This window comes from Anser cygnoides, chromosome 10 (genome assembly GCF_040182565.1).
Source record: "Anser cygnoides isolate HZ-2024a breed goose chromosome 10, Taihu_goose_T2T_genome, whole genome shotgun sequence".
NCBI lineage: Eukaryota > Metazoa > Chordata > Aves > Anseriformes > Anatidae > Anser > Anser cygnoides.
Window position 1 is genome coordinate 1,745,096 of NC_089882.1, and position 27,948 is coordinate 1,773,043.

Consider the following 27,948-nt stretch of genomic DNA (forward strand, 5'->3'; position numbering starts at 1 on the left):
ATGATTCCCTCAATTATGTATTTCTCAAGACAATTATCAAGTAAGTTCTTGCACCGTGACATTTCATATACTGACATTGTTAAAACACTCAGCACAGTAACAAAGGCTCCAAATGCATAACTCCCTTTGCTAGAGAGATCATACATTTTCTGATTTATCTGAGGATCGATGTGTATGATTGGGGTAGGCAACCATCTTTTGAACTGTATTGTAATTATGTACTGATTCAGTATTTAAAATTAAGCTTCTCCTAGACTGCTGTATTACAACGGGGCTGAAATTAGACCTAGGAAATGGCTACAGTAATTCCGAATACCATGGATTTGCAAACCCTTTATATTTTGTGAACTTTTACTTTAAAATTTCCCCTAATTAACATACTCTCAAGGGGAAATTTATTAAAGAACTGAAGGTATCTTCTTTCAAATAGAAAAATATATTAGGAAGTTCCCAGATTCAAACAGGTAAGACTTGCAAAATATTTTAACAAGGTGAATACAATTATCGGTATTATGGTTCTCTGAGAACAAAATATAGTAAAATAATAGTCTCCTATTTTTTCAACATATTTCAGTTCAGTGACAGACATTACTTATCTGGAATTGCAAACATATAATCTGGTTTTGTTACTATTTTATTTGCAGTCTTCAAATGTCTTCTAAATACTAACTTTCTGCTTTGCCATTAGTAATTTTAAGTTAAGCTCTTTACAAACAATCGTTCATAAATTTTTTTTATGTTATGTTGCAGAAGCTGAAAGACTTTCAGATGCAAAATCTGTGAGGCAGACACTACACCTTTTACAGTTTAGGTCTTAATTCAACAAAAATTACATTTGGCATGTGGAGAAGATCATCCTGTTCTATCTGATGGCACCTTAATGAAGCTGAAGAATGCCAGCGCTTGCTTTGTATTTGCTACCCTTCATCTAACATCCACAGAAAAGGTCCTTCAAAAACCCTTCTCTTCACAAAAATGCTTGTGAAAGTGACAGCACCTAGCAGCTCTATGAAGGATAACTGCTTTATTTAAAAAATAAAAACAAACAGATTTCATTGTTTTGGCGGAAGATGTCGAAAGCCTATAAGATTTTTTTTTATTTTTTTTTGTATGCAGAAGACTGGGTTTAGGCTTATCTCAAAGAGGCTGTCCTTTACATCTGACTAGGGCAACATACTCGTGATTCATTTCATAGGCAGTATACTTGGAAAGAAGAGCTACCGTAGCATACTATGAAATCAGAAGTAATAACCTTTGTTAGCTTTTACTAAGTACTCTTGTTTTGTTCAATTAAGTCTTTTGGGTGTTTTTTATTAGAGTGAAGGATTTGTGATTTGTGTGGGTAAAGTAAAATGAAAGCTGCTGCTATTATATGAAGAGACAGAAGTCATTTTAAAATGAAACAGTTGGCAAGATTGCAACTTCAAACAGTACTTCACCCATGACTGAACCACCTTTTAACTTTGACTTTAAATTAAAATAGCTTCATGCAGAGAATTAAACACAGTTTTTATACACACAGCTAACTATGACCTTTCCCTTCAATACAGCACAGAAGCCAGACATTGTCTTGGTTAAATGCTGCAGCAATTTATCAGTAGGGGGAGATGCAGTGGTACTTAATTTCCATAATGTTTAAAAGATTTCCTTTTATTTAAAAAAAAATGACTGTTTGTAAGGAAATATAACACACCTGAGAAGACTGCATTTTCTTCAGGGGAGGGAGGAATCTGGATCTATGGTATTTTTTTCAATTACAGCTACAATGAAGTGACATCCCTCATATGAATGTATGTACACATTCCTTTTACTGAAATGCCACGTATAAGAGTGGAATTAAATGGAATTAGAAGTGTAATTAGTAATCTGTTAGCACAGCAAAAGTGCTTTTTTTTCCAAGAAACAAGAAGTTAATTGAAAAGGTCGATAGGGGTGAGGTGAAGGAGAGTTGTTGGCTCTTTAAAACTGCTGACAAAGACATTTAGACAACAAGATATTTGGCTGTATAGACAGGTATGTAGGCATTGGCTGTTCTCCTGGGAGGAAGAATAAGACAGCTGCTTGTGTAGCATTTAATGGCTATGAAGAATGTAGGCTAGGTCCAGGGCAGAAAAAAAAAGCCTTTGGAATTGTCGGCATCATTAGTCTAACTGTCATTAGACTAATGGCCTGAACTGGCCTCCCTCACTGTGTTCAAGCCAGAACTCAGTCCAGAAGCCTATGATGCTGACAGGCTTAGGAAGCTGTATGTTAATTGTGGTAATTGGACTTTATTTATTTACAAATATGTAGATGTTTGGTTTCACAAACGCCTTTGCTAAGGGCTAATTTCAAAATATTTCATTCTGATTTGATAAAAATGACCTGGATCTGGTATTTGAAAGGGTAATTAGATTTGTTTTGTTGTTGTTGTTCTTTGACTAACCTGACAAAAATTTCATTCAAAGAGTTATGCTGTCATTCATAAGGGTCTCTGCTAAAATGTGATTTAAATCAGTCCACCCAAGTTGTTGTAAACTGAAAAATCCCAACAAGCTACTCTGATTTGCCACACCAGTATATATGAAATGAAAATCTGGCAACAGGAGTGCTGCTCTGTCTCCTGTCCATCACTTAGACAGTGATGACAGGAAACGAATTGCCTTCCACCTAAGCATAAACCAGGACTAACTCTTGGCTGGCCATATTACAACCCTTTTGTGTCACTGCAAGTCTCTGCAGACAGAATGAGAGCAAGAATCTGCATCTCCTGTATGTAACGTACTGTGCACGGGGTCCAGTATGTGGAAAGCACTACGTGAATGCCATATGCAGAGCTGTCACCCAGACATGACAGACTCTTGTTTGTTCATGGAGAAGAGTCACGCAATAGCAAAAACGTGCTCACAGGAGTACAGTGTTGGCCACAGCAGAGGTTTCACGCAGCGGTAACCATACCAACCAACAAATTAGCAGATTCATATCAGGGAACTCAAACTGCTTAAACTGTGCTGATAAGCATGGACAACAGCTCACAGCCAGGCCTATTGGGTAACCAGATGTAACGAGATATAAAAAAAGGTGTGTGACATCACATCTTTAATTACTCAAGATTTTTTTTATATTATTACTCCTTCTGTTAGAAATAATAACTCATATGCTGAACACTGCAGAATTATTTCTGCATGAAATATATATATATATATCAGGAATTTTGCTTGAACAAGAATTGATGTGGAAATGCAAACTATTAATACCTAGCTATAGTTTTTTCTGTATAGCTGGCCAACAATTGAGAAAATGTACACTCAACAGCAAAATGTCTATTTACACTGTGTCAGGGCCTGGATAGCATTATTATGCCAAAGAGTGCACATGAAGGTGATGGAATCAGCTGTGGGAATAGCAAGACTGGGAACAATTTGATAGAGGTGGTAATGGACCAACAAAACTGAGATTGGATTTTTCAGACTAATTATATTTGCACTTTAAGAGTGGCTCATTCTGTCCTGAGTAAAGACTTGTTTGGCTCACAGCGCTGGATTTTTTAGAGGAAGAACTGGCAGCATTGAGGGTAGGACTATTCCCCATAGTGTGTTCACCCTACCATCATGATGAGCATTGTCAAAGTTTTTGAAACTGATAATGGTTTGTTAACTGCCAGGAGCTCATTTCACAGGACCAATACCTAACTAGACAGTGTGATGAGTTCTAACAAGATGGAAATAAAATCACTCCCATTCATGCTCTTTTATTAAAGGATACTGGATTACTCCATAGTTTTTTATTGGTCTCTGTTTAGAGAAGTTGGTTAGAGTTACCACTATATATAGCTGAAAGAATTTTCTAATTATTATTAGTATATTCAATTGATCAACCAAGGGTATTCCCTTTTCCTTTTGACTTTTTTTAAATGTATTTATTTGTGTATTTGAGTTTTATTTTTACTAGCCACACAGCAATCAAAAGCAACCTGCTGAGATCTGGAGCTGAAGTTCCTTTCCTCTTTATTAATGTATATTGTGTGAGGGAGTTAAATTTTTATCTGCAAGTCTCCTTTTTCTATGAAGCTTTCCCTCTGATGTGAAAAAGAATGCTATCAAAACCAGTTCATTTCCCTTTTGCTGAAAGACTATGGATGACAGTTCACTGCTGTTTTCTATTTTGTGCATCATTATTCAAATTTCATCTTCTACATTTTTTTTTCCATCTATACTGTAGACAACAGTTCTTAGGTGTATAAGCTTTTCTGTGTGAACATATTTTGTATTATATGAATTGACAGATATTACCAGTGAGATTAGCATGTATAAGTATGTGCCCTTAGCTTTTAGAATCACTACATACATTGCAAATAATACTGTGGGAAAGAAATGGAAAAAAAAACAAAACATTCTCTTAGTAACCTGCAAGACTTACATGTAGGAGGATGTATATAAGGACATGTCAAAGCTTATGCTTTGGTGTCCTTTAGGAAAGCAATAAGTTCAACTCAGAGAGATTTATTAAAGTGTGGTTGAAAGGTCTTATTTGTTCCCATGGCTACCCAATGAAATACTAATGCCTTGAGCAGAAGATGCCGTCAGCAGAAACCATCCCCGAATGATAAGGAATATCTCAAGGAATAGATTATCATGCATCATTAAAAGCCATGACTCTTGATAAATAAGTTACGAAGTTTTATCATTTATTATTTTCTCTGTTCATAGTAAAACAGTTGAATGCATGCTGAAATACTGGCATATTTATTTTAACTTTCAGCACACTTTTAAACATACTTTCAGGGCTGATGAGTATCTCTCAATTTTTGCCCCTTACTTTTTAAAGGTAGATTCTAACTTTATAATGTCTAACTTAACTTTCTAGTTTCAGCTTTCTGTCTCTTGCAGTGATGGTCATGACACACTCTGGTCTTTTATCCTGGAATATTTGGAGGCCTGCCCTCAGGTCCCAGTTTCTGTCTGGTATTTCATGAGTTCGGAGAACACAGGTCCTTTTTATGCCTGATACACACACCGCGTATAACAAAGCTACACATAAAAGCAGGCTCCTGAAGCAGTCCATCACCCTTTACAGAAATCAAATTGCTGAGCAGCTCCTCAGTTGCAATTTCTGTGCAATCTCATCAAGTGTCAAGTTGCCCTAAAGCTGCACTGCCCAGTCCTTGGATCATAACCAGAGGGATCTTTACAAAGGAAAAAAAAAAAGAAAGGTGTACTCTGGTATCTCTTGCAAACTGAAACACCTCCATGCTGTTAGCTCAGAAGACACAGCAATCAAAATAGAGTGCAATTGTGTCATGACAACCCTGTGATTTCTAATTGCTAAAACAAGTACTCGGAACCACATTGCAGCCTTAAATTTCTAATGTGAACTGGCAAAACGCAGACCAGCCAATGAGAAAGAAAATTAAAAGCTATCTGAAGAATGCATTTATTTGCAGCTTTTCAGAGCTGCAACAAACATTTTGATCTGTATTCCAAATACTATATGAATTCAATCTTGCAGCCTTATTGTGAAAGATCAGGTAAAGGTTCGAGGTGGCCACCTAGATTCCCCTAGCTAAATTCACCATGCTGGAAGGAATTCCCAACATGCCCACATTCTGAATCACACTTCCAAACATTTCCAGATACCTTTCAGGAGCCCTATCTACCAGCAGTTTTTCTTGTGTGTTTAGGGAGGAGCTGTCTGTCAAGTCTGTTCTCAGGCCAGAGCCAGTCTTCTTCAGAGCCCTCTGCTGATGTTGCACCAGGAGCCAGCACTAGAACCCTTTCCTAGAGCCACATCTATAGCTGTCTCCAAAAGCATTTCTAGAGCACTTGTCCGATACAGAATATGAAAAAGGCAGTATTTTGAAAAAGACAAAACTACCCAAAACAATTGTATAACTAAGCCTATGAAATCTCTCCATCCTTATTATTCAATTGACTATTTAGAAAAAAATATCTATAGTCAGCTTCCTTCCAAAAATTAAAATATTTACCACATTTCCTACACATATTATTTCTGTTAATTTACATATCTGCTATTAAAAGCACAAACTGAGTTTTTATGATTATCACCTTCAGCACGCAAAACTGACATGGATCACCAGTAAATACTCACCTTCAGAAAGTGCTAGATGTAAAATAAAAGATCTTCCAAATCATCATTCTCATCCACTTGTACAGTATCTAAATACATCAAACATGCAGTGCACACGAGCCAGTAGAGAAATACAAAGGGGCAGATGGTCACAGTGTAACAAAGGGATGCAAAGAGAGTGAATGAATGTTTTAAAACCGTTAACAGATCAAACCAGCAAATTTAAATGGACACAGCACAAGTTGATATTACAAGAACTAACACTTTCATACAGAAAAGTTGTATTAGGCATTCAGATTCCACTTCCAAAATCTGTATGCAAAGCCATGCTTTTCAAGTCAGTTGGCATAATTTTTGCATTCCCTGATTGGTTTAGTAAAATTTAGTTTTGTTTGTAGATTTATCAGTGAACAAGTTTCATGATATGGTTTGAAGAACATAAAACATAAAAGCTAACTCTTAAAAAAAAAAACAGAGAATGCGAGTGTTACTCATTCAATGCCTGGCTCAGGATGATATATATATATATAGATATATATATAGATATATAGATATCTTTCTGTTAATTAATACAAATACATCCAAGGATGTACAGAGTGCCCCTAAGATTTAAACAGGCATGTCTAAATAGAAAATACATGGAAAATATTTACGATGTAAGTATAAAGGAATTCATCGACCAAAGTAAATCAGTGTAACAGTGCTCCACACTAGCCTTTACCAGAGTTTCCAACAAGTATGCCAGGACATTTTCTTCACTTTTGTATCAGTTTGGTATAATAGATATCTTCTCCTTTCTCCTCCCCTTCTCAATGTCAATATTGGTGATATTCATACATCACAAATCCCTATCTATTTATATCATTTCCTGGAGTGCTAGGATGTCTCTTCCACATGTTTGGAGCAAACATGGATACAGGCAATCCATCAAGCACTCTGAATTCTTAAGTGATGCTGCAGTTAGTGACACCCCGGCAGAAAATAAGTTTAGGAATGAATGAATTTATAAATTTCAGGTGAGCTCATGTGACACTTACCACTGCCAGTTAAGTTCACTGGAAATCAAAGGCAAGTGGGTAAGGACTCTAAAGAGCATTAGAACTCTAAGGATCAAGAAATCAGTGGTGAGTTTTTGTCTGCAGAATGGAACCCAAGGACAAGGGGACACCTTTTCCTCTATATTGTTACAGTGGCTATAGAACTACTTCATATTCCAGCAAAATTTCCTCAACAAAGGTGTCTCATTACAACAGAATAAAGGAAAAGTTACTGAAAGAGTACCAACACTGATGCCAACAAAGTAGATATTAAAGATATCTGAGTCACAAATATAAGAGAATTACAGAGGGGTACAATAAAAAATACAATGATTTATCTGACTTACCCAACAAATTTTTACTAGCTTTGAAAAACTACCTTATTTAAATACACAAATCATGCAGTTAAAAAAAAAAAAAAGGCTAACATATCATAATGCTGCAAGCCTTATAAAATATTTTAAATGTACTAAATCAAATAAAAAGCTTAGCTGTGTAGATCTCTGAATTTCCTTGGCTTCAGTGGAAGAAAAGAACAGGTGTATCAACACACCAAATCTGGCATTACTTTCTCCCCTACTCATTTTTATAAAAGTTTAAAAAAAAAATGAAACCAATAGCAATTCATTTGAGTCAAGCAAGGGAAGAGGGAAATAATAATTAACTGTTCCCATAGCACACCTTCACACAACAGGAAGAAAATTAATTTCTGCTTATGACCTTCTTAAGGGACAGTGAAAGGAACCGTAGAAACCTAATCCACTAATGGCTTTAGTGGGAAGTCTGGTCACACAGCAACGTTAGGTAACAGTATCAAACGGAGAAATAAATTATACAGCAACTACTCTCAGTTTTCTGTCTGTTCTTTTCTTTCTTATTTGACCAGCGTGGCTGTGACACAAAAGCTAGGCCCTTAGTTTTGCAACAGTTTACATATTTGTCCCTGAAAAAAAGCAAAGCCTACATGACAGCATAAATTAGCCATTACAGGGTGGGTCTTGGAAGGAAGAAATTAAATCAAAAAATCAGCAATGTGTTTTTAGCACATTACCTCTTTACTTTTAAACATCTGCTTTGTAAATTGATTCTGAAAGTAAGGTAAAAACCATGCTTTCCACAGTTTCCTGTGTGCAACAGTAATCTATCACAGATAAATGATTTTTAAAAACACGTTGTAAAACCATTAAAACAAAAATGCCCTAGTAACATAATTATCACATTATCAATTGGAAATTGTTTCTGATTCCCTGATTTCCATGAACATTCTATATATAGCATTCTATAATTCCTTTCAAACCTAATGTACAGCACAGCAAAGTTGTAACATGGCTGCGCACACACTCAGCAGCCTAATGACACCATCAACTATAAGGCTGTGTTCAATGCAAGACACATTTTTCTGCTGGGTAACAAAGATGGCACAGCTAGCCCAAGGCTGCCAGAACAGTATTATTTGTTGTGTAACTTGTAGCTAACATAAAAAATAATGTGTTATAATTGTATTTGGATTCAGATGCCAGCAGGACCTTTTCTTTCTTTATGAAAAAATATCTTTACCATGAACTGGAGTTTCCCAAGCTCAAGTATGTTGGAAGCTAGGAAATGGCAAAGGAAGTAGAGATATAACCTCAGAACGGGGGCTTTGTAAGAAGAAAACTTTGCAAACTGTTGCCATAAATTACAGTTTTAAACCACATTACACATCTAAAACTGATGACACTTTAGTTCTTAGCTGGAGTCTGGAGTATACAGAGCAACAAAGTACTGTGACAACCTCCCACTGACAACCATATTAAATTTATATTAGATTATTGATAAAAATATCAGATTGCTGCTGTGGGATGTCACAGCAGTACACACCTCAACGATACAGGAAGCATTAAACATTTTGTGTCATAGTAAACTAGTCATACTCTTTCTATCAGACAGATCTTCAAGTACCCCATTAAAATAAAATTTGCTACATGACTGGTAAATGCAAAGAACACTCTAATTACATTATAGATATTTGAATTTAAAAAAAAAAATGATTTTCCAGAGAGACACTTGGAACTATTTGAACTAAAAAAAAATAAATGATTTTCCAGTGAGACACTTGTCTATAATTGCAGGGGAAAACGTTTGTACAAGTGCCACCCATCTCTGTGTGAAAAATGTTTCTCCCTGCTGAAATATTAGAGAATGAGAAGATCAGTGCCTCATCTAAAGAATATTTTTGGCAAGCATGGTGAACGTGATGTCAGACACATACAGGCACTAGGATCACACACTTCAGTCAAAAGAGCAAACACTGGTAGGATGACATAAGAATCTCAAGTTCATGCAAAAAAGCCATTGCTGAGAAGCTTGAGTAAATGCAGAGGCCATCTTACAAGTAGCAGTAGCATACACAATGTTAACTCAGCTGCTTACCCACTAAGTACACCAAGAACCAGGTTAAGTACGAAAAATGAGCCAAGGATGATAAGACTAACAAAATAGATCCATGGCCATTCACATCCTATTGCATCATTTACCTGTAAAATGCAAGGAAATAAGTTATGATTCAGTCATTCATTAAACAGCAGAGTCCTTTTTGCAGCTGCCAGATCACGTAGGTGTTAACACTGAAAGTTTTGGGCTTATTTAGTTCTTAAAAGCAAGAAACTTTTTTTTAATTTATTTACTTACCCAAATTATATTGCAAATGTGATGCCTCAGAAGCTGAATTAAAATAACATATTTAAATAAGTGTGGGAGAACTTTTAGTTCTTCTTATACTTTTGCCACAAATATGGACATGAATGTGTCCAAATATGGACTGGTATGTCTGAATTCTGATTTTTTATTTGGTATTTTCTATGAAAGCTACAGAAAACTCCTTCTGTTCTAAATTAGAAGAGGAAAAAATAGAAATTTAATTAAAAAAAATGTCATTGCAACTGAAGTCTCACCTGTATAAGATAACCTGTGTGTTCATGGCAACTGAATTCAGGACTCTGCCTTCATGATGAAAAAGGTGTATGCTTACCCGCTCAATACACCAAGAACAAGATTTAGTACGAAAAATGACCCAAAGATGACGAGACTGACAAAATACACCCATGGCAATTCAAATCCCATAGCATCATTCATCTGCAAGAAATAAGATGATCTTATAGAGTAGATCACTATAGTAATAGCAAAGAAGAGTCAGAGAAACAGAATTTAATCATTCAGATGAGACAGCATTCTATGCATTCCTGCAGCAATTATCAAAGAAGAATAATGTAAGAAAAAAGGCACTGGCCACATCAATTTGCAGTCCTAATACATATTCTAGGAGAAAGTACCGAGTGAACCTAGCCTTCAGATCAAAAATACTATCAAACATACAAATAGAGCACTATAACATTTCTGTTCTTTAACACCTAAAATAGTAAATTTCATATCTCACTAAGTTAAATGATGTTTACAAAGTGCATTGAAATACTAGGATTATTAGTTCATATATATCCTAGCTACATGAATGATCCTTTGAGAAAGTAAAGAGTAACATGTACCTCAGCAGGACAAGCAATGTTATTTTTTTCTGCAAAAGTGAATTTCAATACTTTTTCCCTGAAATACTACAGCTGGATGCAATCAGATACTTGAAAAAACATGAACACTTTTATGAAAATGAAAACCTGAAATCAAATTTTAAAACATAGCAAAAACATGGAAATATTCCAGAAACAGTAAGGTTGAAGTTACTGAACTTCAGACACACTACTTATAGGAACACACAAATTTTTCTACAAAGACCTTTTCCATTGTTATTTTTAGCAATCCTATGAGATGGATTCAAGAAAAATATCCAGGGAAAACTAAAAAGAACTGTTCAGAAAATAAAAGATACTTTAAAACACAGGGAAATGGTTATTATGTGTATCATTCAGGTGCAAAAAGACATTTCATTAAGTTATAAAAAAGCAATTCTGACTTGGAAATTCTTGGAAATTTCTCTTATGGGAGAAGAATTATTCTGACTTTTTTGTTTATACTCACAGGTTTGTATTACTTTCTTTTTGAGATGCTTTTTAGCCATAAAAATTCATCAGACAAAAAAAAAATCCATGAGCATTCGGGACTAGATATGGCAATGTATAACGATTTTTGGGGAAACCTTTTTTCTCTTTGTGAATGCTGTTGTATGACTGTCTGTCACATCTGAATCTTGCGATTAGGCTTCGAGCTCTATAGACAGTCCATTTTAAATCATGTCATTAACATCTCTGTTGGAATGGACACAATCCCATATTAAGCATGGGAACAAAAGGTTTTCAAGCTGTACTTCACTTTTTTTTTTTCTCTATCTTTTAAAAATTTGTCATAGTCTAAGTTTCTGCAAGGCACTCCAATGGATAGCTAGATGTAAGCACAAGCATTAAGTCTTTGCAGGTTAAGGCCCATAGGCACTTTTCTTCACTGGTGAACTGCAATAATGCCATTTTATACTAACTAATTGGAACTTCCAAAGTTACCAAAAGAGCAATATACAATCACTTACTTGATAGTATATGTAAAAAAAGACTTAAAAATGCAAATTATATATTTGATTTGGATTTTTTTTCCTTTTAATTTCAATTAAAAAATATTTTAGAGAAATTAAAATGGAACAGAGTTACAGCCATTCTGAAAGGCTGGGATCTTTGACTTCAATTTTAAAAGATTTCAAGTTTCCACGGTCCACTTCTGCTACAGCTTATTCGTGTGGGAAATAAAGTCTTTCATAATGCTGCCATTACACTGACCTACTTCAACTCAGTCTCCTGTGCAATACTTTTCTGTGCAGTACTTTTAGCAATACTTAGCATGGTAGGCACCTAAGCTAAGGGGATTGATAGCTTATCATCTATGCCTGTTTCCTCAGTGCAAGTCCCCTCCTTTGAGAAGTCTTAGCAGCAAAAGAGAGCTAAGTGTGCAAGTCCCCTCCTTTGAGAAGTCTTAGCAGCAAAAGAGAGATAAGTATTTACAAAAATGCTCTACTGCTGATACTGAATTTCTTCTTTGTTCCAGTGTGTGTTGCCCTTTGCACCTTCTTTGAATTGTAAGCATCTGGCCTTAAAGTTTAGGAATAAAATGTACTCAGTTATTTTTTTTTTTTTAAATTGCATACTTAGTAATTATTTTATTACTTCAGAATTGAGTTTCCTTCATAGAAATGATTCATATGATACAGATTAGGCAAAGAGGGTTTCTAACAATAGTGTGTAAGAGCCAACATTTTGTCTGAACTTCAAATACTCACAAATGTGTTTTGTATCCAACTTAACTATACCATTTGCAAACAGTATTTTGCAAGTCACCAGAGTTCAGACAGAGGGCATAAATTCATCTGGTGTTGATGTCAGTGTTTTCCTGCTATAAATCATTTTGAAAAACCTGAAACTGCAATTTCACTTTAAGATAAACAAAAGATCTGAGGAAAAGAAGTGCTCTGAGAATCACTGCAACCCAACCTGATACACTCTTTTTGCTCAGGAGGACATATCCAAGAAGCCAGGCATTGTGCTAGCTTAGTAACCCAGATGCAAAGCTGAAAGTTCCATGGTCCGTCATAAAGGCTCTATTAGCACACACAGCTGTGATTTGCTTCACTTTACAGCATTCACTTTACAGCAAAGTATGAAAATAAATCCTTCTCATTTATGCAGTTTGATTTTAAACCCAATATTTCAGGCTAATCTATCTAGGACTAATGCCCTGTGATATGAAACCTGGAAACTGCAGTTTACCAGCACCAGAAGAAATGTTTTGGTTTGGGCAGATGCTGAACTAATCCAAAAGCATTCCTTTGTCAGGAACCCATATTCCAGTAGAACAGGTTGGTACTAATTCCTAAAATCAACAGCATGAAACTGCATCTACACAATTTTACCATTTAAATCTAGAGACAATTAAACTCTCTGTAAGTAACGTGCTGTAATTTCTATTCATGAAGTAATATTTCTGATTGCATTAATACCAGAGATGAAAGCATGTAAAGAAGTCCTTTCCATTTGGAAAACTTTACTGCTCATTTCATGCATGTCGAGTGGCATTTTCCATAACTTTCAATTAAAGAAAGATTAGAAGAGTCAATTTGTCCTCTGACTAATGATGGAGACAGAGTTTTGGTAATACATAAGCACAAAAAAATCTCCATCCTCAGAAATGATTTTTTTTTCAATTGAAAGTATTGATACTAAATTCTCACACAAAGTCCAGATATAGGAGTTAAAAGACACAAATTCCACACCTATTGGAAGTTGCAACTAAGAAACATAATAGCCCCTAAATAATGCTAAAAGGGCACCAGGAAATCCAGGACCTATCAGATCTCAAATCCTTAGTAAAAAGTCTTGCAAGACCCCCACTCTCTGTGGCTCAGGGATGCAGCAATCTAGAGTAGGCGTCAAACCTAGTGGCTCTCAATGGACTTGTCCCATCTCTTTTTGAAGCCATTAAGCTTTTAGCATCCGTAACACCTATCACAAAGATACTTGCCAAGTGCCATTCTTCCTGCCCTTCTTTGTACCATTTTCTAGATCTAGACATAATGTTTCGATTTCAGCTCTAGTTAGTTTGTCCATCACATCATCCAGAGGACAGACAAGATGAAGGATGATACGAAGGACAAAGTGAGTGTTTTTCTTATCACTTAATTACATTTCACTGTAATGATAGACGCATTACTATTCAGTTAGATAACTGTTTAAAAATGCCTTTTTTTTTTTTTTACCAGAGATGATTTTTTTGGCTACATCCTGACATTTTCATCCTTTCATACAGACACTACATTAGAGTTCTTATGTTGTTTGTTTGAACAGCTTTGAAAATAATATTTGAACTAAACTCTGAAGCTCTTCCTATCCCTTTCATGGTGACACAGGAACTAACTGCTCTGAAGTCCCTGTAAAAGGAACCATCTTGATACTACCAGATCTGGAGACAAGTTACTCTGTGCATGTCAAATTGGTAGAGGAGAAAATATTATATATATATATTACTCTACATTCATATGCATATATTTGTAAGTATATGCCTACAAAGTCTTGAAGAATTATCCTGATCTGATGGGACAAACCTGGTACAATCTGAAACTGCCTCATCTGGCCATTGGGGGTGAATTATCTTGTTAGTTGTGCTGTAGTTGGAATCAGCTGTCATACAATGCAGTGTAGATGTTCAGGGACAAAGTTTCTGAAGTGATACCAGGAGCATGTCAAATTTACAGCATAGATAAAACCATTACATAGCAGCAGATGGCACACCCCAACCTAAAACATAAATTAGAAATCATTAAAATGTCTCATCTATCCCTATCTGTGGTAATTATAAGTAAAATCCCCATATGCAATCAAGGCCTTAATTTCCTGAAAAGCTTTCACTAGTTTACCGAAAAATGTGGCAAGCTTTTTGTATGTATTGATTAATCTAAGCCCTAACTGGGGGATAATGATAAAGCTGTGCAGTAACACCCCTAATTCTGCATTTATACTATTAAAAACATACTGCGCTGAAGCATGAAGCTATTATGAATTATTTTCCATTATGTTTCAAACTCATTTGATTTCTTAAGTATCTTAGCTTCCAATTTTACTTTTCTCCTTTCATAACATTCTAATGGACACAATCAGTGTTTATCGTTACCTAGAACCTATCTAATCATCTTAAAAATTATTAAGTCTCTTGAAGGGTGTAAAAATACCTCAGAAATGAGTGTTTTGCGAAATGGGACTAATCCTGCCTTCTCTGAAGCATACACTGTAGGTTCACAAATCTCATAACACAAGCTATTTATTCTACTCATTTTAGAGCACACCAGACAGCTTTTCAAAGTCTACTAGCTTCAAAGGTTGTGTCCTGGGATATTCTCGGCTGAAGTGGAGTTAACTTAAAGCTGACTTAAAACAGGCTGTGCTCAAAGCATAGCAGCCTCCAGGCTGGCTTGTGAAAAGCATGTAATTTTATCTTCAATCTTCCCTGGGTTCTGCCATTGAAGCAAAGGTTTCCCTGACATTCTCCTGGTTGGACAGACTCAGCTTTGGTACACCACTGACACAGAAACATGCTGAGTGATGCTCTGGTGGGGTGTGAACTCAAAGACCACTGCTCTGTTAAGCATCTCAGCCCAAGAACAACTTGAAATCAGAATTCCATGGCTCAGGCATTAAGGCAGGCTAAAAAGAAATATATCTCCTGGAGAGACAAAAAGTTGTTACAGCACCCAGACAGCCTCATAATTACTTTATCACCTCTAAATTTGGCCTCCATCTTCTGTATGTAAACCATTCTATAAAGTTACCCTACAGCACACGCATAGGTGACCCTTTCAAGTTAAACCCCAGCTTGTAAGGTATGTCTTCTTTTGCATTGATTTGCTTTGATCTGTCTGAACAGATCTCAGGTTCTACCTTTTGTTAATTTTATCTATTGTTAGCTATCGAAGTGTATAGGTTAGGTAGTCAAATGAAGCATCTATTATTCAAAGCTAATTGCTCAGAACTATTTTTTCTAATATTGATTAGAAATAAGTTTAGATGTGAGTCTTTTTTTTTTCATTCAGCACTTAATACTATTCTAGCTAATTACTGTTGATGGTATTTCATTAATCAGCTTACTGTCTTTGACTAGGAAGAAGAAAAAAAAGCTAGATGTCAAATGTGATTGTTTGCTAAGAAATTACTTCTTTTTCAGGTAGCTATCCCAAGTTGAAACACTCTGGCAGCAGACTCCATCGGTGGCAGAGCAGATTTACATCACTGTAACAAAATGGAGAGTACTGTCTCTCTCCATTTTAGTAATCCAGAGAAGTTTTCCTATTGGATCATTGGAAATAAAACTATGATTCAAAACAGAAGGATTTGATTCCTTCATTGGTTGCAACATACTAATTTAAGATTAACAAAATTCATTACTGCTTCTATATATTTATCCATATTGCCCAAACTAATTTCACATAATTTTGTAAAACCTATCTACTGATGTATTTTATTAAACCTAAGGGATGGAAAACATGGCTTTTTTTTGTTTAGTTTGGTTTTTTGAATGAATGAATGAATGTGATGAAGACTGTATTTATTTTTCAATTTTAAGCTGCAATGTATTAAAATGCACAGGGTAGTGGTGTCTACTTTGGAGGTAGGTACTAAATATCTTTCTTATTTTCAAATCTGCTATGCCAGCAACATTTAGTCCAAAAAATGTGATAAAATCATTGCACGCATTTAATATTTTCCTGTACGCTGAGTGCAAAAAAAAAAAAAAAAAGCAAGCATAATAGCATGTATTATTTGGATTAATGATGTGTAACTGTTACCTTAGTTAATGTAGGGAACATATGAACAAATAAACAATACTCATGGTAGATCTGAATTTATTAACTCAACTGTTATCCTGGGACAGTCTGGGAACTAGCGTTGTTTTACATTGATTTTTTGCTTCTGGTAGCAATTCTTTTGAGGAAACTGTAGCCTCAATCAGTGGAGTTCTCAGCACTACCTAAAGTAGCGCCTACTTCTAATCCAGTTCTCTCTGTTTAATTTAAACTCTCTGGGGAGAAGAAATATGTTCTTTTGAGTATTTGCAATGATGTGTGACAAGAAATTAGTTCCATGCTTTGACTGCAGTACTGGTCAGCAGTCAGCTAAGACTGAGATACTAGATGTCTTGTCAAAGTAAATCAGGTTCAATGCATGGGAACAATATTTCCATGTGAGGTAGTTTAAAATCCTCCTCAGGTGGGTTGTAATAAGCTGTTAATTTGAGAAAAATTATATAATCATCCCTTTTAATGCTAATTCAAACTTGTTAATACGCATATTCCCTGGCTTGGTATCTCTGTTTGTAGGTCTGAATTTGATCATTCCATTTTCTTTCTGAGGTTTCTAACTTACTCGTTATTTAAGCCACATCTCTTTGCTATCTAAAATTGGTTGATTCTGAGCTTTCTTACACCTAAATGACATGATCAAGTAGTCCAAATCATTACCTAAAAGGGCAGGGCAAGGGGAAAAAGCGTTAAGCTAGATTTTGACAGGAAATTGGATTCAAGTGATTAACACACAAATTCAAAAACTCCTGCCTGCCATCCTTGGCTCTTAAGTGCGATTTGTGCAGTATATTAATACTGTCATCCAAAATTTCTACCATTCTCTCTCCAGCTGGATATCATGTGTTAAATTTCTGGCTATGTAGTCATCAAATGCCGGGAGCACTGTGCAGCCAGCACATCAATGTCTTTGGGGATGAACTGCCTTGTTTCACTGAAGAGTCTCCCTTAGATGACCTGTGAGTGGTGCTGAACGATGCTAGGAAAACAGCATTAAGCTATCCTTAGTACATTTAAGGCAAATAAAAGGGCGAAATAAAGATTTTTTAAGATTTTTCTTGCATATTCCTCACAGTTTTTAACACTGCCAAATATTTGCAGCTGACATACAAAGGACAAAAAGCTGTCAAGCATCCTTTGAGTTCTTATACTAAGCTGAAATTTGTCGCTGCCAAGTATTGTTTGGATGCAATAATGTGCCTTCCATATCTGCAGCGGTAATGTAACTAGTATGACTTCAATCACTCTATGTAGTTCTTTCCCAATGGTTTATTAGATTATCCAATTCAAAGCTCTAGAATATCATTGCTTACTTGACTGTTAGCCAAAATTTTATTTTTTATTTTTTAACAGATTCCTTCTCAGCACTCTGATGACAGTTTTGATAATACTTCAAACACACTGTGACTTTTTGTTTATGGACTAATAATACATTTTGTGCCAGAGCCAAGGGATTCTCTTGTGAGATATATTTACAAGATATTTTGTTGTGTTCAGGAAAAATTTTTGGTTGTACACCAGTTGGTCTCAAGTACGTTGTATCCTCCTATAATACCTCTCAGTAAGCTATCCTCTAAGATTCTTGAACTAGGAACATTATAAAAAGTGGCATGATTAGAAGATTGCCTGATTGTACTTCATAACGGAAATATATTTAAAGAAATATTAATTTTTTTTTCTGTCTCAGGATATGTTATTCCCAGTTACATTAGTGCAATGGCCATGTAGACATCTGAACACTAGACATATGCAAAAGTGCAGTGCAGCCTAAACAGACCGTATTGCAAAAATGATTGGTTTTCTTCAAATGTCCCGGTATGCTTCAAGGAGGATGTTAGGGAATATAAAACTTAGAAACCCATTTCTTCCTTCAGGAATTAAGTGCACGCTTCTTTTTGTTATAAAAGCAAAGGAATTATGAAGTATTATTTGATGTTATTGTCAAACATTAGTAAAGGATATAGTTTCTAAAAGTTAAGATGTTAGTAAAGGGCATGTTAAAAAAATACCCTGGCATTCCTTTCCTTAAACCTGATCAAAGTTTTAGATATATTTTAGAATGTTTAGATATTCAGTTAATGAATTGTACATTTTAAAAATGAAACCGTGAGAGAATACCTTGTTAAAATATCAGTACTTGTATTAATACGCAAAAAAAAATATATGTACCATTATTCAGCAATTTCAGTTTATGCAGTGTCCAGGCTTCAGTCCCCAAAATCTCTAGGTCAGTCTGAATGGTGCTAGCTATCTGGCAGAGCACTGATGAGCTGTTAATATTTGAGCTAGCAATTCCAATCCTGTCCATAAGGTTGACTTAGTAAAGTTCAGTAGTTGCTAACGCAGTTGCTCCATGATTGAATGACCTGTGCTGGCAACCCACCACGCAAAGTAGTTTGTTTCACAGAGTCCATGCCCTGCTCTAGTTCAATTTAGAGTAGTATCAGTGTAGATTATTGAAGTGTAGTAAATACCTAACTTCGCTATGGTAAAAACTTGAAGTTCACATTATTAAATGTGACAATTTTAGTATTGACAGGAAAATTGGGGGTTGTACTGGCAAGTATCGCTGCTCATTATGTGTATTCCTACATATCAAGTGGAAGAGCTAAAAACAAAAAAGCAATTTACAAAATACATGTTTGCCACTAATAGACTAAAAATCTGGATGTTCCAAAGACATGCAAAAAAAGTCTTGAGACAGTTATGCAAATGCAGACTTGGATTTTGTAATTCTTGAGTGCTTACTGACATAAATTGAAACTGGGGCAAAGAATACTATGCTCTCAGCTTTAGAACATGAGCCAGAGCATTAAAACCTTGTGCAGACAGAAGCTGCCACTTTGCCAATAACAAGGACTGCACAGGAATAGAGCTGATAGTGTAAGCCTTAGCTAGAGCCGGAGAGCAAATGGAGAAGATGTACAGATGTGCAGCCACAAACACATTACACAATTTGGGAACACATATGCTGCAGTGGCTGGTGTAAACAAGGACACTACCCCTTAACCTTTACAGTTCAGTCTAGCATTTGGCACTAAGGAGTCATGGTTTTAGTGGATGAAGTAGGTAATATATGCCAGCCAGTGGGTTGCACATAAGCTAAAGAAATCTAAGTGGCCAAAAAAACTGTAAAAATAATAGGAGTCAGATGGAAAACTGGTGAGCAGTAGGATGTCCAGGTGACTCACCCCGATGGGAAGGATGCCTAGCAGTAGCAGGTTCAAACCCTTATTCTATAATAAATATGCATAAGAGAAAAATCACTATTGATGCGTGGGGAATTTTTAAGCAGAGTTTACTGTTGTTAACCAGGTGATAACGAGCTGTGCTAGCGAGTGTTACTGGAAGCTGTCATTTTCAGCTGTCATTTTTGCTAACAGAATTCCACATAACATGATGCAAAATATTGCACATATTTCACCCACTCAGCTTACACCTGCTAGCAAGATAAGCCTACATGGTTAATTTTACAGTTCACACAGTGAACAAGTGGAAATCAGAATTTTGTGCAGTTTCTAATATTTGTGGTTTTATTTTTATTGCATTTATGTTTTGTATAAAACTCATTCAGTCTGGCTCTTATCAACAGATTTCTAAGCAAAAACTAACCTCTAAAACATGTACACCTATATCAGTAGCGCTTTCCTTAAACTGTTTGGACATTTTTATCACAACCTAGTGTAATCCTGTTTTCATTTTGTGATTAAAACAAAATCTTTTTGAATTTTTAGCTAATAACAGCTAAATCAGGTTAATCAAGTGGCAAGAGTAAAACATGTAAATGGTCATTTCTTCTGTCTTCAAGAAATAATTTCAGCTTGACATTGCCTAATTCGTTAATATACAGATAGAAAGAACCTAGATCTATAATTTAATTATGTAAAACAACAGTTAAGACAGATTCCAAAGCCATCTGAATATCTGGCTTTGCTTGTTTTTCACTAGATCAAACATTTCTTTGCTTCTCTTGCTAACAATCCCAGTATCATTTGTAATAAAATTAAAACTGAGATTCGTGTACCTGTAAATAACTTTGACTTTGGGAAGTCATTATGGAGAAACAAACAAAATAACATCCAGTTTTCATTTTTTTGAATTTCAGTTTTTCTTATGCTTTGATTTTGAAATTGTCTGACCATAACAACTTTCACAGCATCCTATTTTCATGTTACAGGGTTTTTGTGCTGTTGATGGAGACTTTAAAAAAAATCTTAGGATACATCTGATCAATTAGCTCATTAATTCTCAGGGGAAAATTTAATAGGCCACTTGGCTTAAATTCTTTCTATATCTTTTTTTTTTTAACAATCATAGTCCAAATGCAGTAAACTCCATTACTTTTATTGTTAATTTTCTTTGAAAAAAATGGTGACAGAGTAATTATCAAGTACCAAAATGCGAGCATACTTTTGCTTTGAAAAATGGTAAATGTCTATTTTTTACCAGAGACTCATAGCAAACCTTCCCTTTCCTCTCAGGAGGGATAAAAATAACTGTCATCATCATGAACACAAATCATATAAAGCACATACTAACTCTACACTAACACAGTCTCTCAGAAAATTAAGAGTTGGATAGCAAAACCCAAAGAGCATAAATCTACACCATGAGAAACAATAAATTAGCCCATGTGTAGCTCTGCATTATTGTTAGGCTCTTTACTACTGAAGGCTTGCATGTTTATAGCCAACTTTATATCCCTGACAAGTGATTGTGAAAGCACAGATTCCTATTTTGTCAACTTTTTTGCCTTGCAGTCCAAAAAGAATGCCATCTTACCATCTTAATTATTTTTAACAGTAACAACATCTTAAAAACATCTTTCTATTATAGATTCTTGTATCACAAATTGTCATCTGAGACTACACACACAGGTGCTGTATTCTTTGCAACAGTATATTTCACCTTGATTTGCAACAAATGACCACAAAGTGTTCATTCACTGAGTAATGCTTTATCCTTAATTGCATCCAATACTCCACAGAAGATTCTCTATTAGTAAATAACCCCCATTTGGCCAACTTTTAGGGCAATCCAAACCATTAGCTGCTGTGAACAACATAACGCAGAATACAGTTCCAAAAAGATATGTCTTGAGATAGCTCGTCTGTTTTAAACAGATTTCTAATAATGATCCTTACTAGCACTCAGTTTTCTTCTTTCATGAAAATTTCCAATATTCAAACTGTTAAAGTTGCCATAAGGTCCTAATTGCTGCAAAGACTTACTGCTGAGTACCAAGAACTACAGAATACTCTCAGCGATTTTCAGCACCTATGGTTGGCAGGCTCTGTCACAGACTTTTGAATGACCTTGGACAAGTCATTCATGCCAAATATGTAGATGCTTACAGATTCACATAGGAACATAATGTCCTGTGATTGGAATAGGGTTAAGGCAGAGAAACACTACCTGATCTACCTGACCCTATTCATTTGAAAAATCTGTGTGTTTTTTCTCCATTCTCATCTATGAAATTCGGAAAAAGAGTATCTCATTTTCTAGTCTGTGTCCAGCTGCCTATTTATGTTCTAAGATTGCAGAGGTTCCATATTTAATGTTAGAGCAGCATTTAAAGGTGGGGCTTTACAAAGCTATGATTTTGAATACCTTTTGCTGCTTCCATGGAGACAATGTCAGGCTCACAATTCTTGTGATTTGTTGTTTTTGAATGTTTAACAAATGGTTTGCAGTCCCCAAGGCAAGCAATGACAGCTGAGATTTTGTTTTGGTCTAATTTATGTTAATATTGCAAAATACTTTGCAGAAATACTGCAAAAAGAGAGCTCTTAAGCTTAATCAGAAAAGGCATGCTTAAAAACTGCAGGCTTGCACGAAAAAATGTTAGTCTAATGGACATAAATGGGATATTACATTTATACAAATGGAATAGGAAAAAAATCAAACAAGCAAGGAATAAATTCATTTCTAAAATGTCTTCCTAGACTGAGGAATCCAAAAAGGTACTGTGACTTCAAGAAGTATGCAGTTAAGCTCCTCTCCTGTAAAACTCTCAAAAATTTCTTGCTTGTGGTATTGTAAAACAGCTTATTTCTCATTTGAGCATTGAATTTTGCTTAAAGGTAAGCAAAATTCAGTGATTTAAGAAGTTACTTACCCAATATAACACATCAGTCCATCCTTCCATGGTTATACACTGGAACACAGTCAACATTGCAAATGCAAAATTATCGAAGTTTGTTATGCCTCCATTTGGTCCAACCCATCCACCCTTACATTCAGTGCCATTCATGACACACTGACGTCCATTCCCTGAGAATGCACAAGGTGCTGGATCTTCTTCAACTAGTATATCTGAAAATTGACAAAAATAAAAAATAAAAAAAGTAGGTATTTCAGAAGCTAAGGTTAAAATCAGAAGTTCTCAAAGTTTTTTGAATTAATTCTATGTGGAGAAATATCAATCCTGTTAGATGATAAATGCAGATACCAAATGTTGAGAAAGTGAGCCAATGGGAACTTTAGAGCTGTTAGTTGTTCTCACATCTGGGCTCTTAAAATACTTTAATCAAAACTGAACATACAACATAGCTCAAGCCATTTAGCAATAGGAAAAAAATAAAGCAAGTTCATATTTACAGTTGTACTAATGCACCATAGCTTTTTTGAATCTCACCATACTGATGTTTTTTTTCCATCTTTACTCTTTCTTCCCTTCCTACTAACACATGTACCACCAAGGACACATCCTGGACTAATTCCTACATATAGTTCACTTCATTGCTTAGGTAACAAAACATACCCTTAGCCATCAGATGCATCTCTCCCTCATGATGATCACAGAATGGCTGAGGATGAAAGTGACCTCTGGAGATCATCTGGTCCAAGCCCCTGCCAAGCAGTGTCACCCAGAGCACACTGCACAGGATCCCATCCAAGCAGGTTTTGAATATCTCCAGAGAAGCAGATTCCCTCAACCTGTTGGCAACACTCTTTCCAAGGCAGCCCAGGATACCATTGGCCTTCTTGGCCACAAGTGCACATTGCTGACTCATGGTTAATCTGCTGTCCACCAGGATTCCCAGGTCAGTCCTTTAAAACTCTCTCTAAGAAACACTTTCATTGCATCATTTCAATCCACACGAGTGGAGGAACACCGTTTTCTTTTATTATTGTTCTTAGAACTGCACTTCTTGTCACACCACCCAAAATTCTGAAGGAGAGACACTGCCAGATTGTCATCTCAGAAGGGTATCTCTTCCTTGAGACTAGCTAGCTTTTAGTAATTAAAGGTTCAGAAAACTGTTAAGTTGTCCCTTGTGGATAGTGACCCTTACTATTTTCAATAATGACATTTCAGTTAGACATTTCAGACATGAAATACTATTCAGAGCATGTTTTTGTCTCTAACTGTTTTGGATATTGGTGGTAGAGGTAGTTTTAGGTTTGTTTTTTTTGTTTGTTTGTTTTGTTGGTAATTTATTTGTTGTTGTTGTTGCTGTTGTTGTTGTTGTTGCTGTTGTTTTTGTTGTTTAAATTTAAGGAACTTTTCCTAAAATTACTGATCACTGAAAATCGGGATTACAACAGTTTTAATGCTTTGGCCCATTCTATTTCAAACTGAAATCCCACAGACTTGAAAGAGAACAGAACTGATCCCCTATTTTAGTCAGCAGTTTCATGACTTACCTGAATCAATAAGAAAACAAGATTTGTGCATTTTTCCAATAAAAAGTTCCAATCCTATAATAGCATAGATTATGATTACAAACAATACCAAAAGGGCAATATGGAGCAGGGGAACCATGGCTTTTATAATCGAGTTCAGGACAACTTGTAAACCTAAAATAAAAGAAGATACAAGATATGAGCCAGATTTCTATGTCTTGCCTTACCAAAACTTCTATAATTATGCATTATTAGAAATTAATGATACAGGCATGCAGACCATCAGTTTAAAAAAAATTCTACTGCTCAGAACTACAAAACGTTACTGCAACATAATTTACTTCATAAGAGTGCAAAGTTTTGTGTCAAAGCCTAATTATTTCCTCTGTTAATAAAGGTTATATCACTGAAGCCGATGCTTGAAGTTCAATAATTTAAGTGATTTTCTTTTGTTTGTTCCATTTTTTTTTCTGAAAGAAAAGGCATGTAGTCAGCATGTGGCTTTATTTTATATGACCTTTAAAAAGTCCTGTGCTACAACCACAACTTTGTGACAAGTCCAGAGAAACTGTACACAGGCAGTTGCAGAAATGTATTTTTGGTCCGGAGAGATAGCATATAGCTATCTGGGAAAACATATTTTCACTTTGTATAATCTTACTTTTTAGTTATTCATTCCTTGCATCACTTTCAGAACTATTTCATTTTTCTTGTTTTCTCCTTAATTTAGCCAAATTTTGTTCTTGTAAAAGAGTAAATGCCAGACTACTGAGGTTGCCCCAGCACTGGTAAGAACAAAATATGGCTCATTTTAATTTCAAAATACTTCCTTTCTGGCATCTCATAAGACTGCTTCTTTCTTCAGTAAAGCTCTTTTGCCAAAAATATACCATCACAATCATTTCTGTGTAATGGAGTATGATATAATAATAAACACAGGGTTACGTTTCTTCCTTTGAATGTACTGGGAAGAGTTGAGTTGTAAGTCATGAACCTCTTATTCAGCCCAAATAGCTTCACTAATTAATAATGTATGAAAATAAAATAGGAAGGATTGTTATAAAATTCAATTGCTTTCTTTAAGTAATATTGTTCTATTTTTCAAGTTTCCTAATTTATCTGTTATATTGAGATAAACAGAAGGCATTTATGTGCATTGGAGGGGGCAGGAAATATGAAATGTGTAATGTGCTTTGGCATACACTTACCAATTTATAAACTATTTTAGGACCACCTACATTTTCAGATGTGTAGGATTTTGGAATAATATGTATATATATTTCCTAGTGTATTTGCATTTACACATGTAATTCATTTTTATATAAAGCTTTTAAAAGGGAAGTGTATTCCCAGTCTGCTTATTGAACTGTGTAAGAAGATCACACACTGAAAGAATTCACAATCCTTTGTTCAAACTGAAATAGTGTATCATTCATCTTGAATCTCACTTCATATATATAACCAGACAACAAAAATCAACTTAATATTATCTCATTTACGTTAGTGTCTGGAACATGAAAGTTAAATAATCAGATCGGTTACAACATGCATTCCAATGGAATTAAACAGAAAAGTGCTTACTGGGCACTCCTGATACAAGCCGGAGAGGTCGCAATACACGAAAGGCTCTTAGGGCTTTGACATCAAAACCACCAGGTTTGCCACCTGAGTGGCTGCCACCTTCTGTTTCTTTGGTTAATTGTTCCAATATTACACTAAATAATCTAGAAAATGAGATGAAAGGTAAGGTCATCACCATTCATTTACCATGCAATCAGAGGTATTAGGAAATTACTTGAACTGCAAATAATTCTGAAAAGCCATTCAACTGTCAAAATGAGAGGTATATTTATGCATTAAATCATGACAGGAAGAGTTATGAAGTGCAAGTTTCTAATCCCATGAGATAATGATGATAGTCTCCAATAAATTAGCAATCCGCTTGTATACACCCTCAGCTATTGTTAATTAAATGAAGCTACTTTGCCATTTCTCTTTGTTCTAACATTTTATAGCTGTAAGGTTTGGAAAAGTAGTCTTCTCTTTAGAAGATGAAATAGATAATCACAAGAAACCATCTGTTTTAATTTTGGTGGAATATATGAACTCCAAGTGACACTGCAGTTCAATATTCTAAATACAGTCAGCAAAAGCTGCATATATTAAAAAACAGTTACAAAAAATATTAAAAATGAGTCTAACATTTAATAACACCAAAAAGATTTGTTTCTTACTCATAATAACTTTGAGTATAAAAATATTCCCAGATGAGTCATTTATTATATTGTATTTCTCCACTGCAGAAATGAGCTAGTCATTCATTAGAGCAGTTTGGGAGACAAGAGTTTTATTTTTCCTTCCCACTTCCAGCAAAAATTCAAACTGATGCAACTGTTTGAAGTTCAAAGTAATCTTAGGCTTATTTTAGTTTGGACCTGCATTTCAGATGCATAGTTTTCTAAACTGCAAGTATGGACCAGGCAAGACATAACAATACTTTGCAGAGAGTCTATAGTCCAGTACTTGCAAAACTACACTTCTCCTAAATGGATTTTCAAGGCAATAGAGTTTGTAATCCTGAAATTTCTTTCACATTCAAAAAGGACTCCTGAAACATGTAGGTTTTTGGTTTTATCAATAAAAGTTCACAATGCTGTTATGCTGGATAGTTGCTAGAAATCATGTAATATTTAATAACTTGACCAAATGTCCTGGTTTCAGCTAGGATAGTTAATTTTCCTCACAGTAGCTGGTATGGTGCTCAGTTTTGGATTTAGGATGAGAATTATTCAACTGGGGCGGGGCGGGGGTGGGGAGGGAATTGCTTCTCAGGGACAGGCTGGGCATCAGTCAGCAGGTGGTGAGCGATTGCATTGTGCATCACTTGCTTTGTACAAATTATTATTATTACTATTATTATTATTATTTCTCTTTCTTTTCTGTCCTATGAAACTGTCTTTATTTCAACCCACAAGATTTTTACTTTTTTTCCCCCCTCAAATCTTTCCCCCATCCCACTGGGGGGAAGAGGGTGAATGAACAGCTGTGGGGTGGTTAGCTGCCTGCCAGGTCAAACCACAATACCAAAGTAGAATACTGAGGACTTTCTCCTCTTCCAGTAAGCAACTGTCCTGTATAGGTTCATTCCCACCTCTACTCTGCTTATTCTCTTCCTGAATGAAACCCATACAAAGAGCGTCATACAGCTCTTAGAGTGAACACCATTCCAGCAACCTATCTATTGTAACACCTAGAGAAATCCAGACATTTAATATTTCAGGTCCTAATTCAGCCCCATAATTTAACAGAACACTTCTAAGAAAATGAGCCATCTCAATGACTGCAGAGTGACTGTTCATGCTCCAAAGGCGACCTGGTTTAACAGACTTCTGAATCAGATCCCAAATTAAGAGAAGCTGCTTTCAGCCTGTCAGTCCTTACATCATCCAGAAGATTTAAGGGGTACAGGGACAATGAAAGCACTATGAAAGCTTTCTGCTAAGCCCTTATTCTTTCACTTAAATCCATTGAAATTATGCCACAAAGAGTGTGGGCAAGTAGTAGACTGCTCAGAAAGTAAATCATACTCTGGTTTCAGAGAATGACAAAGACAGGAGAAATCATGACATTCACAGCTGTATCTACTGCTCTGTCATTTTATATCCATTGTCTAAAGCCATTAAGGTATAAAAGGTACAAGCTCCTTTATCACTCTTAAAAATGACAGTTATTCTCCTGTACATTTTATCAAAGTTTAGATGCCAAATTTTGTGTTGGAGAAAAAGCCTGTATGCATGCTTTCCCTTCACCAGTAGAGGTTTCTTCTGGTACTGTTAAGATTTATGCATTTGGACTGCTTCAGTTTCTGCTGAAAAAGCATACGAAGCATATTTCATC

The 27,948-nt window shown here is 35.5% G+C and overlaps 1 protein-coding gene across 13 annotated transcripts in view; it reads right to left on the bottom strand.

The window, feature by feature from the left end:
- CACNA1D (calcium voltage-gated channel subunit alpha1 D) overlaps positions 1-27,948 on the bottom strand; it is a 185,853-nt gene that overhangs the window by 89,854 nt on the left and 68,051 nt on the right. For 9 of the 13 annotated variants that reach the window (XM_067003174.1, XM_067003173.1, XM_067003175.1 and 6 more), the window contains exons 5-8: positions 25,633-25,775; positions 24,073-24,225; positions 22,541-22,737; positions 9,516-9,619 (exon numbers count right to left, since the gene is read on the bottom strand). In XM_067003174.1, the coding sequence (XP_066859275.1) occupies positions 9,516-9,619; positions 22,541-22,737; positions 24,073-24,225; positions 25,633-25,775 (597 nt within the window). Of the gene's footprint in view, positions 1-9,515; positions 9,620-10,113; positions 10,218-22,540; positions 22,738-24,072; positions 24,226-25,632; positions 25,776-27,948 lie in introns of those variants that run through there. The other 4 variants (XM_067003179.1, XM_067003172.1, XM_067003184.1 and 1 more) reach the window with 2 other exon arrangements.